General features: G+C 38.7%; 2 protein-coding genes across 2 annotated transcripts; both read right to left on the minus strand.

Moving 5' to 3' along the window:
* Window positions 1-235: 235 nt before the first annotated feature.
* Window positions 236-571, minus strand: GCK72_012282 (uncharacterized protein; the record flags this gene model as incomplete). Its single annotated transcript, XM_053728983.1, has 1 exon — window positions 236-571. One exon carries the CDS (start codon window positions 569-571, stop codon window positions 236-238), a length of 336 nt encoding a protein of 111 aa, XP_053583755.1.
* Window positions 572-5,211: 4,640 nt separating this feature from the next.
* On the minus strand, window positions 5,212-10,802 carry GCK72_012283 (uncharacterized protein; the record flags this gene model as incomplete). Its single annotated transcript, XM_053728984.1, has 7 exons — window positions 5,212-5,215; window positions 5,703-6,147; window positions 6,202-7,049; window positions 7,094-7,644; window positions 8,658-8,834; window positions 9,321-9,383; window positions 10,653-10,802. The coding sequence occupies 7 exons, from the start codon at window positions 10,800-10,802 to the stop codon at window positions 5,212-5,214; spliced, it is 2,238 nt and encodes a 745-aa protein (XP_053583756.1).
* Between the last annotated feature and the right edge of the window lie 5,046 nt (window positions 10,803-15,848).

A 15,848-nucleotide genomic window follows, 5' to 3' on the forward strand; every position in this document is an offset into this window, starting at 1 on the left:
CTTGATCTTTGAACCGTGTGGAACCTCATTAGTCATCTTTCCAAGTCCTTCACCATGCAAGTCGCCGAGCAAATCCTGTCCAATCTTTTGCCGAAAGATTACCGAGTCTGTATCTGGAATGGGGGAAAATTTACAGACTCACAAAAACACGATTCTTTCTTACCACAATACACCAAGTTGTTTTCTCCGACTCGACTCATCACCTCGTACAAGCACATTCTTGCAACGGCTGTCGTTATCGAACCGTAGGCGACGTTGCTGAATCTTGAGGTTCTGATTTCCTCTTGCAGCGGCTACCGACCCTTGTCACCTCACATTTCAAGGCACGTCGGCTCGTGAGCTGGAGAGTTGATGAATGCGAAACCGCGTCGCCATCGACAATGCCAATCAGCTTTGTCTCCACTTTTTGTGGGTTCTGTGCAGACTTCCTCCACGCAGAGTTTAGAAACAGCTTACACATTTGGCGGAGATCTTCACAACTCGGCTCGCGTCGATGGTGACTCCGTCGTTGGCCGCAATTGTATCCACGTGCTGTTGCCGTTATTTTTCCGTCATTTGTGGACGCGGCCATCCGGAAGCCTCGTGCTTCATCTTCAACAACGGCCTCAGGAAGCTTTGAAAAAACCACCGCGGAACCTCGGCCCAGTGCCAAACCTCGTGATACCGGAGCACCTTGTACCCCATTCTAATTGCCAAGTTCAACTCCTCCGAGTACCAGCTTCCCGCCAAGAATCGTTTTTCTCGTCCTTGTTGGGGAACTTCTCTTGCCGGCCTTGTTGAGCGCATGTTCGACAGAGCGAGAAGATTTTGAGCGAGTTCTCGTCGGTAAAACCGAAATGGCCAGATTGGTGGGTGGAGGCACATCACAAAATACGAGCCCCCGATAGGGAACCGGTTCTCCGGGCATGAATGAGGGAAGCCGATTCGAAGCACGCGAGGTTGGCCAACCGGGAAGCAAGCACCTTTCATGTTGGTGCACCGGAATAGACTACAGCAGTTGTAACTCACAATCTCGTGAGTCGTTGTGGCTGGCACATACGCTCATATCGGCAGGATACTTCCTACAAACATTATCTTCCTGATCGAAAGAATCGGAGGTCCACTTACCTATGTGAAAAATCACTTCACAGAATGCACCGAATGATTTGCGAATAAATGTTTGCTAAATCTTCCTCCTCTCCCGGAGAAGAACCAATTCCGACAGCCTCGTTTCTTGTCCCTCATATTATCATAGCAGCTCGACATTACACTTGAAATAGCTATCCCTCCTTCGCATTTAATTTGTCTGCTGATTATGCCACTTGTTACACCAAAAGCCAGTTGGCGTGTTGACGATTTTGTTGGCTCAACACAACAACCGAATTTTGAGAAAAGAAACACTTGAGGAAAGGGTTATCGTGTTAACATTGCAACTTTCTTTCGGAAAACTTCGGTTTCACATTTTTGACAAATTAAAAAGAAACTTCTTTTGTCGATAACAGTTGATTTTGTATCCGGGCCGGCCCGATCAAGAAAAAACGGCCCGTAGCCCGGCCCGGCCCGCTTGGCCCGCTTTGAAACATTTTGAGTTTTTCAAGTTTTTTTGAAAATTTTTGGAAATTTTTTGATTTTTTTTTTGAAAAAAGTAGTTTTCGAAAAAAAATTTAAAATTCAATCAAGAAGTGAATATGTATGATAATTTAAGCATTTTTATTCTATTTTTCGAAAAATTTCAAAAAAAAATATGCTAAAAATGGGTACCCATTTTTGAATCCGGACCGATCGGGCCGGGCCGGGCCAAGAGAAATTTTGGCCCGGCCCGGCCCGATCAAGAAAAAACTCAGCCCGACCCGGCCCGATTTTTGACAAGTATGGTTAATTAATACTGACTATGTAGACAGAAACAACGACAAATGTATCTTGCAAAATTAAAGTTCTTGTCATAAAATTGGTCAAGGGATAGTCCTGTTTCAAGGCCGCTTTTTGGTTGAATTGTTTAATTTTACGTGGTTAGAGAATTGTTGTTCCATCCATCAAAAACTTAACAGTGATCAGGTGTTAATAAATTAACTGAGTTTTTTTTCCCGTTTTCTCTCAAAAAATATTTGTGTTTGTCATTTCACCATGAACTGATCATTTTAATTTCATTTTCAAATAAAGTTGCAAGTAACATGAAACAGGAAAAAACTATTGAAAAAACTTCACATTATTGATAACTTGTGCGTTTTCAGAAAAAAAAGACGTGTCTTGCCGTTTCACAATGTTCAGTTTTTCCAACACTCGTTTAGATATGTATTAATTAGTCGATTTTTTGAAGTTGTTGACACATCAATAATATAAAGCACTCATCATTTTTGGTGATGGAAAAAGTAAAAATTCGATTTCATACTTTTTGTGAGACAATAGAAATCGTTAGGTGTTGTTTGTGTTCAGTATTTGCAGTGATCAATAATCCCATAGCTCCACTGGATATTCAAGCTCCGAAAGTAGGAATTAGAGAATTGTGTTGATTAATTGAAACAGCATTCATTTTTCGCATAAAAATTACAATTTTTTCTGTTTCTGAACGTTTTTATTTTAACACCTGATGATTTTGTTTTATTACTGTTGACTTTGCATCAAAATTTTATTTCTCTAATAAGTTATGCTGGAGAGGTGGCGAAGTTCTGAAATAAAGATATCAGCTTAAACAATAAAACACTTAATTCGTGTACAGAGGAAACACAGTAACACATTTTGAATGTTGTTTCAACCATTACTGTTCCAAGAGTTTATCTTTTTTCGATTCATTTGTGACAAATCAATTCGCTCTTTGGATGCGTACGAAAAGAATAGAAATGGCCTCAGGCTCTAGTTTTCTTGATCTGACATGATGAAACGTCGTTTTTGCTCCGTTGAATGCAAATTCTTCAATGATTTAGGTTTAAGTCTACCTCTTTGTTTCGATTACGATTAACTCAAAAATGTGCAAGAATTATTCTATTGAAGTTCCAATCCACAGTTTCTAACATTAAGTCCTTGTAACAGAATTTAAAATTTTGGATAGCTAATAAAAATGATTCAAAGGTTTCTTTTTGGCTAGATTACGTTTAAACCCAATTTTTCATGCTATATCGTCACAATTGCATTGATCAAAGTTCTTCTCCCCAAAAACGCTGAAAATATTTGTCTGTAACAGGATTAAAAAGAAATACTGTTTTACTGAGGAGTTAAGTCAACCGACGTTCTACACTGGACTAATTCTCGATTTATGCGTTAAAAGTTCAAAATTATTGCCTTCAATCTCCTTAGCAGAGGTATATGTAGATCGATTTCAGACTTGTGAATGAGACATTTTTCCAGAACATCAACATTTCGAGGCGGTGCTTTCCTATGAGCGTGGCCATCTTCTCAGGCTTGTCCCATAGTAAGTAGGATATATGGTGAGCGTATTTTTCGGTGGCTGAACAAAATAATTGTTAGATAATGGAGAAAAAGGGGCGGAGTTATGTACCTGTGATCACAATAAACTGCAAAAATGTTGGACGGAGGTGAGTGATGAGGAGGTACTCTGCGAGTTTGAAGACTTCGATTTTCTGGAATTTATAGTTTTGAAAGGTGATAGTCCTAGAATTTCAAGTGCCACAATTTTCCCTATTAAATTGAAAAAATTCGTTTTACACTGACAATTTTCCCTTTTACACTGACTTAAAATTTCAGGTGGTTCCCGTTTTACACCTAGTTGATAACTATTAAAAAATGGGTTATTTTAATAAGCGTAAATTCTATAATACTAAAAATTTTTTTTGAAATGTCATTGTACTCATGATCTTCAGTATATCGTGCATCAAAAATAACTTTGCATTGTAAATTAAGTCTGGATAAAGATCGATTTTGAATGCGTTTGCCATTAAATTCCTTTGATCTGAATTTTTTTGATATGTGAACAAATTTATCGAACGCCATTCTTTATTATTAGTTTGATATATCAGAGTGAATATAAAATACATTTAAAAAATTATTACAAACTCGGTGTACGGAAAAAAAGTGTCATAATAGGATAGGACTAAAGTATGAAAACCAACTGTTGTACTCGTGGAAAAGAGACACTAAGAAAATTGAAGTTTTGCGACAGACAGATGTGCGAACAAAATAAAAAATAAGAAGGTTAATAGGAGAGGATACAGAGTTTTAAGCAATTTTTTTTGTCAATAGGGGCAAGGAGACAGTTGAAAACTAGAAAAGGGGAGTGGAAGAAAAGATCTTGAGATTAATCTCAAAATTATCACAACTTGGGACAATAAATTGCGTGCCGACTTAAAAAAAGTACTTTCAGGTTTTTAAAAGCAACAGGACAGGCAAAAAGGAAAAGATGTCTGTTTGTCTAATTAAAAATGTACCAGTTGCCTTAATAGCGCTAGTGGAATGGGGCGAATGACTGGAAAAATCAAACAAGGAAAAATGACGAAACACAGAACAGTTCAAGACAAGCGGCGCAAAAGAAATGATTATAATTACTGACGGGTGCACGAAAAAAGGATGAGGAAACATCTCCATACTTGCAACGGGCCGCGCCGGGCCGGACCGTGACGAGAATTTCCACGGTCCGCCCGGCCCGAAGGCCCGAAGGCCCGGCTGACAAATTTGAACTGAAATTTTGAACGAAATTTTGAATTTTTTCCCAAAAATGTCTAATTTTTGACTATACTTCAGAATTCAGTCAAACAATAGTTATGCATCAAAAAATTGAAATTTTCAATGTAAAATTTCAAAAAAATTCAAAACATTTGGTGAATAATAGGCACCTTTTTTGAAGCCGGGCCTTCGGGCCGGGCCTTGAAAATTCTCTACCGGGGCTCCGGGCCGTAAATTTGCAAATATGAAAATCTCATCAGAACTACAAAAATTTTTGAAAGTAAGCGCTGGAAACCCTTCCAGTCAAAAAAAAATTGATACTCAACTGAAAACAAAGCAAAAGAATTGAAACTAAGTTTCTGGGAAGGTGAGTGGGATCAAAAAACGGAGTTGGGAGACAGCAAGTTACAGTTTTCACATCAAAAAGTTGCGGAATCGGGAAGTAATTGAGATTGTAATTAAGTAATTAAGATACATCAAACGTGGTCGGTGGGATAACAAGATCTTCGGGTTTGATACCATTTGGAAGTGGGAGCATGTCGGTTTTCAGAGGGTTTACGACACCGGTACGCGTAGAACTACCACTGTTGCTTAAACGGAAAATAGGCCGATGTGATATTAGCTGGAATGAATAGGAAGTTAAGGTCAGTAGATTCAACTAGATAGTTGGGTTCTATTCCAGTTTAGATGTCCTTATAAAACTAGAACGTCCCAAAATCTCTTAAACGTCCCTTAAAACACTTAGACGTCCTTTGAAACACTTAAACGTCCTTTCAAACTCTTTTTTTTGAAACGTCCTTTAAAATGTTTAGACGTCCCAAAAAAATATTTAGACGTCCCTTGACCCCTTTCATTAACTTTTAGTGTTAAAGGGACGTCTAAATACTTTTGGGATGTTTCAATGTTTTTTGGGACGTCTAATTATGTGAAACCAGATTTTGATATTTCAAGGGACGTCTAAATGTTTAGAGGGACGTCTAAACACTTTTGAGAATATTTGAAACCACCAAGGACGTTTAAATGTTTTAAGGGGCGTCTAAGTGTTTCAAGGGACGTTTAAGTTTTCAAAGGACATCTAAACTGGAATAGAGCCGATTGTTATTTCTCACCTTGGATCATTGCTATCCTCATCACTCGACAACGTTATCACTGATGGAGCCGGGGAGTTTTTCTTCTGCTGTCGTGACACTATTGGCTGCGGTCTGTTGTTTCCGTTGATCATCGATTGTGCCCGTTGTTGTTGCTGTTGTGCAGTTGTTCCTGGTGGTTGATTCGCATTGAATGCGGTGTTTGGAATCGATGACGTCAGGAACTGAGGCAGAGTGAATGTTTGTGGTGTGGCAGCGAACATTTGGTTGAGCGGATTGATTTGCTGAACTCCTGGCGCTCGTATAATGTCATTTGCGAGTACGGCGAACTGTTGTGCGGCCCCTGGTGGCCACTGTCCCTGAAGCATTGATGGATCCATTATGGGGACCGGAACAAACTGGGGAACCATATGACTCGGGGTGGCCAGGGATAAAAAATGTGGTTGACGTGCGGCGAATGGATGTTCTGAACCATGAGTTACGAATCTGTATTGAATTATAGGGATAATCTAAAACTTACGAAGTTGAGCATACTGGAACAGTGGTGGTGCTGGAATTGGTTGGTAGAAGAACTGAGCTGCAGTTGCTGCGTTGTTGGTAGCCGCGGCGGCCATTTGTGAGTATTGGTGCATCAGATTTGTGAGGTCCGGTTGAGTTGCCACAGTTGAAAGGTTCGGAAGAGTGTTCATTTGAGCGGGAAGGACAGCAATCATAGGTTGCTGAATCTTTGGTGGGACAACAACATTCTCAGCTGGAGTGATTGAAGTTGGAACATTTGTGGTTCCACTCTTGCGACAGATTTCCATTCTCTTGTGAGCCTCGTGAACGTAATTTCCGAAAGTGTATCCATTAACATGAGTCATGGTTACAAATTTTGATTCCAAGCCCTCAGCAGGTGTAATTCTGAAATCTGGATTCAAAACAAGCATTTTCTTCAGCACATCAACGAATTCTTGTCTGTCAATACGATTGCAAAGGAGTTCCACTGGATCCGACTCAAATCCGCAGAAAACACGAGAAATATCATCGATGACGTTGAAAATGTACTTTCTGGTTTCCTTGGATTTGGCTAAGGTCGAGGACGATTCGTACTCTTCCACTGTCTTCAAACGATAATAGCTTCCACCGACGTTGGCATGGTTTGGGCTGGTCGACTTGACTACTTTGAAGAACCGGTGTAACTTTGAAGCACACTCTAGCATGGATGTTGGTGGAAGTCCTTGTGTTTGGATGATGAATCTGATTTGATCATATTCAGAGCTTCCTGGGTACAATGGCCATCCGAGGAAAAGCTCAGCAATCACACATCCCAATGACCACATGTCGATCGACTCGTTGAAGGGTAATCCGAGAATGATTTCAGGAGCACTGAAAAAAAATAGTGGGGTATTTTGATTTTTTTTTTCGATTACCGGTAATATCTACTCTGCAGATAAGTGTTTGTTACAACCTTGTTGCGGTAAGAAGCACTTCCAAAATCAATGACTTTCACTCTGAATGGTTGCCGTTGTGGGGCGACGAGCATAATGTTCTCTGGCTTGAGATCGGCATGAATTAATCCGAGCGACTTCAATTTGTTAAGAGCTGTCAACACTTGGAACAAAATCGGTCGAATTGCATTGAGTGGCAGTGGCATGAATTTGTTCTGCTTCAAAAATTCATACAGATTCTGTTCGAGCATCTCGAAAACAAGACATGTGTGACTTTTGTAGTCGAAACACTCGTAGGCTCTCACAAAGTTAAACTCTTCAGAATTTTCATCGCTAAGCCTTGAAAGTATCCCCACTTCGATTTGTCCTTGACGTACGTAACTCGGATGATTCTTCAGAATCTTGATTGCCACAATTTCACTGGTTCCCTTTTTCCAAGCTTTGACCACTTGTCCGAATGTACCCTTGCCGAGAAATTCAAGAACTTCGTATTGATTCCCGAAAGAAGAGCACAGCACTTCATTTTTGATGAGCTGAAAAAATTTCAGTTGCAATTTTGGTAGTTCTCCGTTCCAATCATACTTGCAAACCGGGCCGGCGCGTAACTCGCGTCAAACTCAATATTATGCGCTGAAAAGTATACCAAAATGTAGATCTCAGCGAGTTCTATGTCTGTGACCTACAACGGGCCTGGAAAAAGTGCCAAAAAACGAGAAAATGGCCAAAAAAGCTATTTTAGCCCGGCCTGCGGCACATTAACGATTAGCCATCCTGCCCGTAGTAGGTCACGGACATAGAACTCGCCGAGATCTACATTTTGGTATACTTTTCAGCGCATAATATTCATTTTGACGAAAGTTACGCGCCGGCCCGTGTCGGCCCGATGCGGCCCGGTTTGCAAGTATGTTTCCAATTGACTAACAAACATAGAAAACTCAAGAACAGGAGATGTTTGACCAGAGCGGATCATAATTTAGTAGTGAGACACTTAGGGCGGCAGCTGGTCCTACTCAACTCAGGCCTACGCTGCGAGACAACCAAACCTAGCGAGGGCAAGGGCCAACGAGATTAGCCCATCACATATATAATAAATAAATCATAGAGATCAAAATTAGAGCTGCATTTTTGTAGTTGACAACTTTTTTGTACGGGCACTCCCTAGAGAGTTATGGTAATTTTAAGACCACATCTCAAAAATCGCACTATTTTGCACTGAAATTGGTCGATTTAAGAGAGAAATTACTTTGTCGATACGTAACTTGCTAGGGAGTGCTCGTACAAAAAAGTTGTCAACTACAAAAATGAAGCTCAACTCTTGATCTCTATGATTTATTATTAATCTACTTGATAGGTCAGTCAGTATTACCATGGCACACCCTCAAAGTTGGGCAATTTCAACTGAAAACGTCAAAACTTGATAGCTTTTTGTCCCGTACTGTAGCAAGACAGCATTAAAATTTTTTTAATCGACATTTGTCTTCTAATCAGTTGGATCTCAACCCCACCCTAAACGTGTAAATCCGATAAAAATATCCCCCGAGCTCACCTGATACTCTCCTTCTCCCGATACTTTACCACGAGTTGTAGTTTTTGTGTTAGCCGCCACTGACTGCGATGCCATCTTACTGGGTGCAGAAGCAATCGAAGGGGCACTCGCCGGAATGACGGCTCTGGCTACTCCAGACGAGGTCAGTAAACTTTTTGAGGCAGTGTTTACTTGTTCCTGGAAAAAAATATTAGAATTATATACAGTACTGGCCATAAAGAATGCGACACGTACAGTTTTTAGTTGAAAATGGTCAACTTTGTGACTGTGACACGGCCTCCCTGATGGTCTCACGATATTGATTCTTCATGGATTGTATAGATCACAAATAGAGCTTCATTTTTGTAGTTGACAACTTTTTTGTACGGGCACATTTTAAGAAGTTATCAATCGTCAAAGAAATTTCTCGCAATTGTTGCCCTTTTTCAGTGCTAAAAAGAGAGATTTTTGAGATTTTTACAAATACTGCCTGTAACTTCTTAAGGACCGCCCGTACAAAAAAGTGGTCAACTACAAAAATAAAGCTCTATTTGTGATCTATATACTCCATAAACAATCAATACAGTGAGACTATCAGGGAGGCCGTATCACAGTCACAAAGTTGACCATTTTCAACTAAAAACTGCATATGGCCAGTACTGTAGTTCTTGTATTGAAAGTTACCTCCTCATCCGCTCGCCGCTTCAGTGCGCGTAGTTCGCTGTCGGAAGGGTTCGGATTGTGGAACTGGAAAAAAACAAGATAATTATAGGGTGCAATAGATAAATCAAATTCAACGAAACCAACATTTTCAGTTTGTTCGTCTTCTTCTAAAAGTTGCAAAGTGAAGTTTCGGGTTCTTGGTTTATCAAAAACAAATGGAATTCTCATGGGATATTTGCTGATGTTGAACGACGTGTTAGTAAGAAGCCGGTTATGCGAACGAATATAATGAGGAAACCTTCGGGCCTTGGCAATTTGACCACGAGGGAGGAGAGGATCGCCAGAGACTGAGGGGGGGGGGGGGGGGGGGGGGGGAAACGTCCCTGGAGTGTCCGGGTCCTCGGGGGGTCAGTTAACGAATCTATGGTTCGTCCCAAACGATTTACAAGTACACTGGTGTAGAAATAAGTACTGGTCTGACTAGCACTCTCGATAACGGTTCAGCCCATGTGCATGAGACATTGCTCATAGGCCGTTAGTTTTATTGATTGAATTGTTCCTATACGTCGTATTCTCACATAGCCCAGCGTAAATCATACAAAAAAAACACAACGTCGTACTGTATGTCTAAGGATTGAGAAGGTAACGGAGTCCCATGAGAACCTGGGAGTGCTATCTAACAGGTGTTTATCTAATACGTGCTAATAGGTGCTATCTAATAGGTGGATGAGAAAGAGAGACGGTAGCAAATGAAAAATGAGTTCGAAATGCGTCATACCACACATGATAAGATATCTCGTGATGGCGAAATGACTGATGGGCTCTATTCCAGTTTAGATGTCCTTTAAAAACTCAAACGTCCCTTAAAACACTTAGACGTCCCTCAAAACACTTAGACGTCCTTTCGCATTCTAATTTTTTTAAAGGTCCTTTCAAAAGTTTAGACGTCCCAAAAAACGTTTAAACGTCCTATAAAATGTTTAGACGTCCTTTGAAGTCCCAAAATACAGTTCTGAAGATTTAGACGTCCCAAAAACATTTAGACGTCCCACAAAACATTTAGGCGTCCCAAAAAACATTTAAACGTCCCATAAAATATTTAGACGTCCCTTGAACACTTTCAGTGACTTTTAATGTTGAAGTGACGTCTAAACATTTTTTGCGACGTTTAAATGCTTTTTGGGACGTTTAAACATATTTGAACATATTTGGGACCCGAAAGGACGTTTAAATGTTTCAAAGGACGTCTAAGTGTTTCAAGGGACGTCTAAGTGTTTTTTGGGACGTTCAAATTTTTGAAGGACATCTAAACTGGAATAGAGCCGACTGATGGAACGTATTCAATGAACTAACCTGTGTAGGGGCTGCGAGTGAATTATCGGGTAAAAACCGCGAAAAAAAAGTTGATGTTGGTGGCAAATTTCTGAATACTTCGTTGATGTCGGCTAGTCCTGTTGTTATGTGAGTTTCAACCGCTTCTCCGGAACTCTTTCGTTTTGGCATCGAAACCTATTAGACAATCAATGAGGTCAGCAGTTGGATATGACTCCTCTCACTCCCAGATGCTATTCTCGTCGTCAGTCCGACCTCCACGTCGTTAGGAAACTGGGAAAAAACCGTGCGCCAAATTTTCAATTCCTCAATGTCTTTTGTGCCAACTGTTTTAAGGTGAAAACGCTCGAAGCCTCTGCTAGAAGCAGAGATTTCCGACCCGTCTCCTGAAAAGAACGATGATTGAATATAAGGAGAGTGAATTTGTGAACGAGAAACAAAAACGAAAAAGAAGACAACGAGAAGATTATGTTGAAAGTACAATCTCCAGAATAGAAATTCCAAGCAGTGAAATAAAAAAGGAAGGGAGGAAAAGAAAGGGAACTGAAAGAAAGCAGAAAAAGCTTATGACGTGGAAAGATGTGTCCGAGGTGACTGAAAGGAAGGAGCGGGAAAAACGCATACTCACAAGCCGGGTCGACACGGGCCGGCTCGTAACTCACGTCAAACTGAAAATTATGATCTGAAAAGTATACCAAAATGTAGATCTCGGCGAGTTCTATGTCCATAACCTAATACGGGCCGGATGGCTAATCGTTAATGGGCCGCGGGCCGGGCTAGAATGGGTTTTTTGGGCATTTTCGCGTTTTTTGGCACTTTTTCCCGGACATATTAACGAATAGCCATCCTAGGTCACAGACTTAGAACTCACCGAGATCTACATTTTGGTATATTTTTCACCTCATAATATTCAGTTTGACGCGAGTTACGAGCCGGCCCGGTTTGCAATTATGATTGGAACGGAGAACTACCAAAATTGCAACTGAATTTTTTTCAGCTCATCAAAAATGAAGTGCTGCGCTCTTCTTTCGGGAATCAATACGAAGTTCTTGAAAAGTAACAATGACAAAAACAGGGTCAGCCACCATCACCTGTGAGTCACTTTACAAAAAAACATTTTTTGAGAGGTACACGACATGAATAGTTAAGAAACGGACAGACCCTTATGATTTTTTCAAAAAAATAAAAATTTTGTTTAAAATGATCAAATTGGTTAATTTATTTGTTTTGAGTTATGTTTTCAAAACAAAATTCGTTTATTTGAAGTTTTAAGCACATGGCAACTTTTTGAAATTTTCATTACCTGTTATCAAACTTGTCAAATTTCGGTCCAGGCCGTCGGCCCGTCGGCCAGGCTTCAAAAAAAGGTACCTATTTTTTACCAATTTTTTAAAGTTTTTCAACGATTTTACATCAAAAAATCCAATTTCTTGATGCATTGCTATTTTTTGATTGAAATCGGAAGTATAGTCAAAAATTCGACATTTTTGGAAAAAATTTTTTCGTTCAAATATTATTATAGTTCAAAAGTTTTTTGAATTTCAAACCCCGGGACGGCGGGTCGTGACAAGTTTGCATTTTATGAGGCTATGCTACGAATTGGAAACTGGTCGGAAAACATTCAAACTTTTTGATAGAGGTTTCAAAAGTCCGTGGTTATCATTTTCTTCAAATTTACCAACGTTTTCAGAGCTAAAACAGATCAACTGACATCTTTTCTATAGCCATCAAAATCTTGAAGAACCGAAATTTTCCACTTTTTTATTTCCTTTTTTTCGCGGTTACCTTGAAATTTTTTTTTCAGTTTTTCTATTTTTTGAAGCGTTTTAAAATAGCCCAACGACTTCACAGAAAAAATTATTATTTTTTGACTCTCAGTTTCTGACCAAAAAAATATTCATAGTCTATCGAAAAGCCTTTTCCAACTTTTCTTACCAAAAGGGAGAACAATGAGAAAAAAATTGACGAAAAAATTTTTTCGAAAAAATTGTGTTTTCCAAAAATCTAAAAATCTCGAAAATTAGGTCCAGTTATTGGAAGAGTTCACAGATTTGTTTTTTTTTTGCAGAATCAATAAAATGAGCCAAAAAACTCGCAAGTTGTGGTGTACTACACTCGGACAACGTGAATAAACTTTTTTCAATCAAAAAAATTGAGATTCTAAAGAAAAATCTGCGTTTTTTGAATGGAAATCTAAACTTATCGATTTGTTTGATATTTGACTTTATAATCGGAAAAACTCACTCGTTCTTTCTTGTTCCTTAAGATTTTACCTCCAATTTCAACTTGAAATACAAAAATTAGGATTCAGACTTGATTGAAAACATGGAAAAGAAACAAAAACAAGAATAAAACGTTCTGAAATAAATTGTTTTATAAGAAGAACATCGGAGTGTCGTTTAGAAAAAAGCGGCAGAAGATAACGTGCAATTTGGAGAGACACAGAACAAACGAGACATGCTATGTGAATAGAGATGAGAGGGGGCAGACAGTGGGGGGGGGGGGGGTCTTTTTCCCAACGGAAGAGGAAGAAGAGAAGGTCTTTCAAGGAGGAGGTATTAGATCTTTCTAACAAAAAAAAATTGTGAAGAAATTGCAGAGAAAAGCGAAAAATGAAAAGTAGACCAGGGTTTTTTTAACTTTCAAAAAAAGACTATGCATTATTCAAATTTTACTGTTGGCTCACTTAAGTTTTTTTTATTATGACTAATTGATTCGTCGCTGAAACAATAACGAATTGGAATTGCTGGTAAACGGTGTTGCTCATGATATCACATCCGAACAACCAGCCAACTGATTTCTTCTGATTACAAATGTGTCCAATATGCTTTCTCTGAACTGCATGTCCGGATTTTCAAAAATTGAAATATATAAGCTTGATTTTGCTTAAAACCCGCCTCCTTTCCTAGGACCGCAAATTATCTATTTCATTGAAGCTCTACATGAGGATTATGTTATTAGCAATCACAAACAGTCTGAAACTAATGGTTCCAAATTGAAACAGTTAAAAACCTATCGCTCAGGAAAACACTTTTGTTGTAGAACTTAATTTTTGTTCCTAACTTCATCCCCTATGTATCGTTAACACATTTCTTATTAAGTCGATTTTCAAGATTGGAATATACCTCGCCCGTGAAACTGTTATCAATTGGTTCCTTTTCTTGGAGTCGGTCCGAAAATGAAGATTCTTGTTGTGAATTTTTAGATGTACTCATTGCAGATGCTCACTGAATCACGGAAATGTGATAGCGATTAAAGACAAAAGAGGAATATGAAAATTTTCCTGTTTCACACGTTTTATTTTTCAATGTTCTGTTTTTTAAATTCTACTTTTACTGTGTTTTTTCTTAAGATAGTTGTTCTTAAAAAATAGTTGTAGTTGTGATACTTTTTCTACTATTACGATTTTTTTCGTATGTTTTTTTTATAACACTCCCTGCTAGCTGTGCTAATTTTTATGTATTCAAATAATTGTCTCAATAAAAGAACACTGAAAAACACTTCTATTTATTAACAATTTACAACAGAAATAGTTGTTACATTGAATGAAACTCCTGCTCGATGAAACCCGTAATCCATCTCCACGGTCCAACAGAACGAGTTATAAGGGATAACTGTGCGAATCAAAGAAGGCGCAGACAGAAATTATTTTCCGTTCCAATGTTTGTAAATTCTGTCCAATTTTTCCGATTAATTAGTCATAACATGGAAAAAAGGACAACTGGAAAAACATGACTTTTATCATTATTCATCAACAATTTGCAACAGAAATTATTGTAACATTGACTGAAATTGATGCCCAGCTTATCACCAAACGTCAGTATGTTCATTTACAAAAATCAGTGTCAATAATTTTTGAATTCCCGGATGTCCATTTTGATACTATCGGTCTTCCACAATTTGAATTAATACCCACATTTCTTACCTCCTTTTCTTTACAAGTCTTTGTCCACAAGGCGCCCATAAATCAAGAGTGGATATAACTAATTTTTGACTCAGATATTGTATTACAAAAACAGAAAACTTTTGCAAAAATTCATCACGCATGTTATCATGGAACATGAAAACATCGTTTACCGATAATGTAATAATATTGGTGATTTGTTATTAACTTTGGCAACGTTATGAAACCCGAATAAATATTTGAAGCAGTTTTGTTGAAATCATCAGTAATTGACGTTCCAGTTGTACTCGTGGCAGATGGTCACCAAATCTCGTGACAGTGATTACGGATTACAAATTACAGAGGTATGTACATACATATATGAAATTTTTACTGTATCACATTTCTTATTTTTCAATTCTAGATTGTATATATTCATACTTGTCACGGGCCGGGCCGGGCCGGGCCGGGCCGATTTCCAAATTTTCACCGGCCCGGCCCGGGTCGGCCCGGTCGGCCCGGGTGAAGCGACTTTTTTTCAAAAAACATGTTTTTTTCAGCAGTAATTTTAGAAAAAGTGGTTTTTGGGGCATTTTCTGCAAAAATTCGACTGAATTGACGATTTTTATTAGTTCTACAGTAAATTTAGTGATAAAAAAGCACTTGAAAATTATTTTTGGGGTGCAAAAATTAAAAAAAATTTTCCACCCGGGCCGACCGGGCCGGGCCGGGCCGGCAAAATTTTTCCTCGGCCCGGCCCTGGCCCGGCCCGGCCCGTCAAATGACAAGTATGTATATATTCAATGACTCAAGCTCTTCCACCATCATTCGCAGTGCAAATTCTGGAGTTTTTCGAGTAAACTTGAAATATGGAATGGATGAATATGAGGAAGTGGACAAGTTTAGTGGGAAGGATGATGGGCGGGATGGTATGGAGGATTCTGAAAAATTAAAGCGAGTTTAATCGCAGACACAAGGAAGGAAGTATTATTATTTCAAAAAGTTTTCCCTTGAACTTACAGTCAAAACCGAATAATTTTTATTCTCAACTTTGCCTCTCATAACTCGTTGAAAAATGATCCAAAACGTTTTTAGGATAAAAAAATTGCATCGATTTAATATTCAAAACGAGAATATTTTGTTTAACTGTTATTATTGATCAATTTTTTTGTAGATCCGCAGAAGCAGAACCCAGTGGCACTTCATTTTATATCAATAACTGTTAACAGCAATGTTTTTAATGTAGAATTTCGAAACATGCAAAATTTAAATTCATCAATTTTTGAAAGAAAATTCGCGCATCCTCCCCGAATATGAAGTTAAATCGATTTTCA

Source organism: Caenorhabditis remanei, chromosome IV (assembly GCF_010183535.1).
Source record: "Caenorhabditis remanei strain PX506 chromosome IV, whole genome shotgun sequence".
Lineage (NCBI taxonomy): Eukaryota > Metazoa > Nematoda > Chromadorea > Rhabditida > Rhabditidae > Caenorhabditis > Caenorhabditis remanei.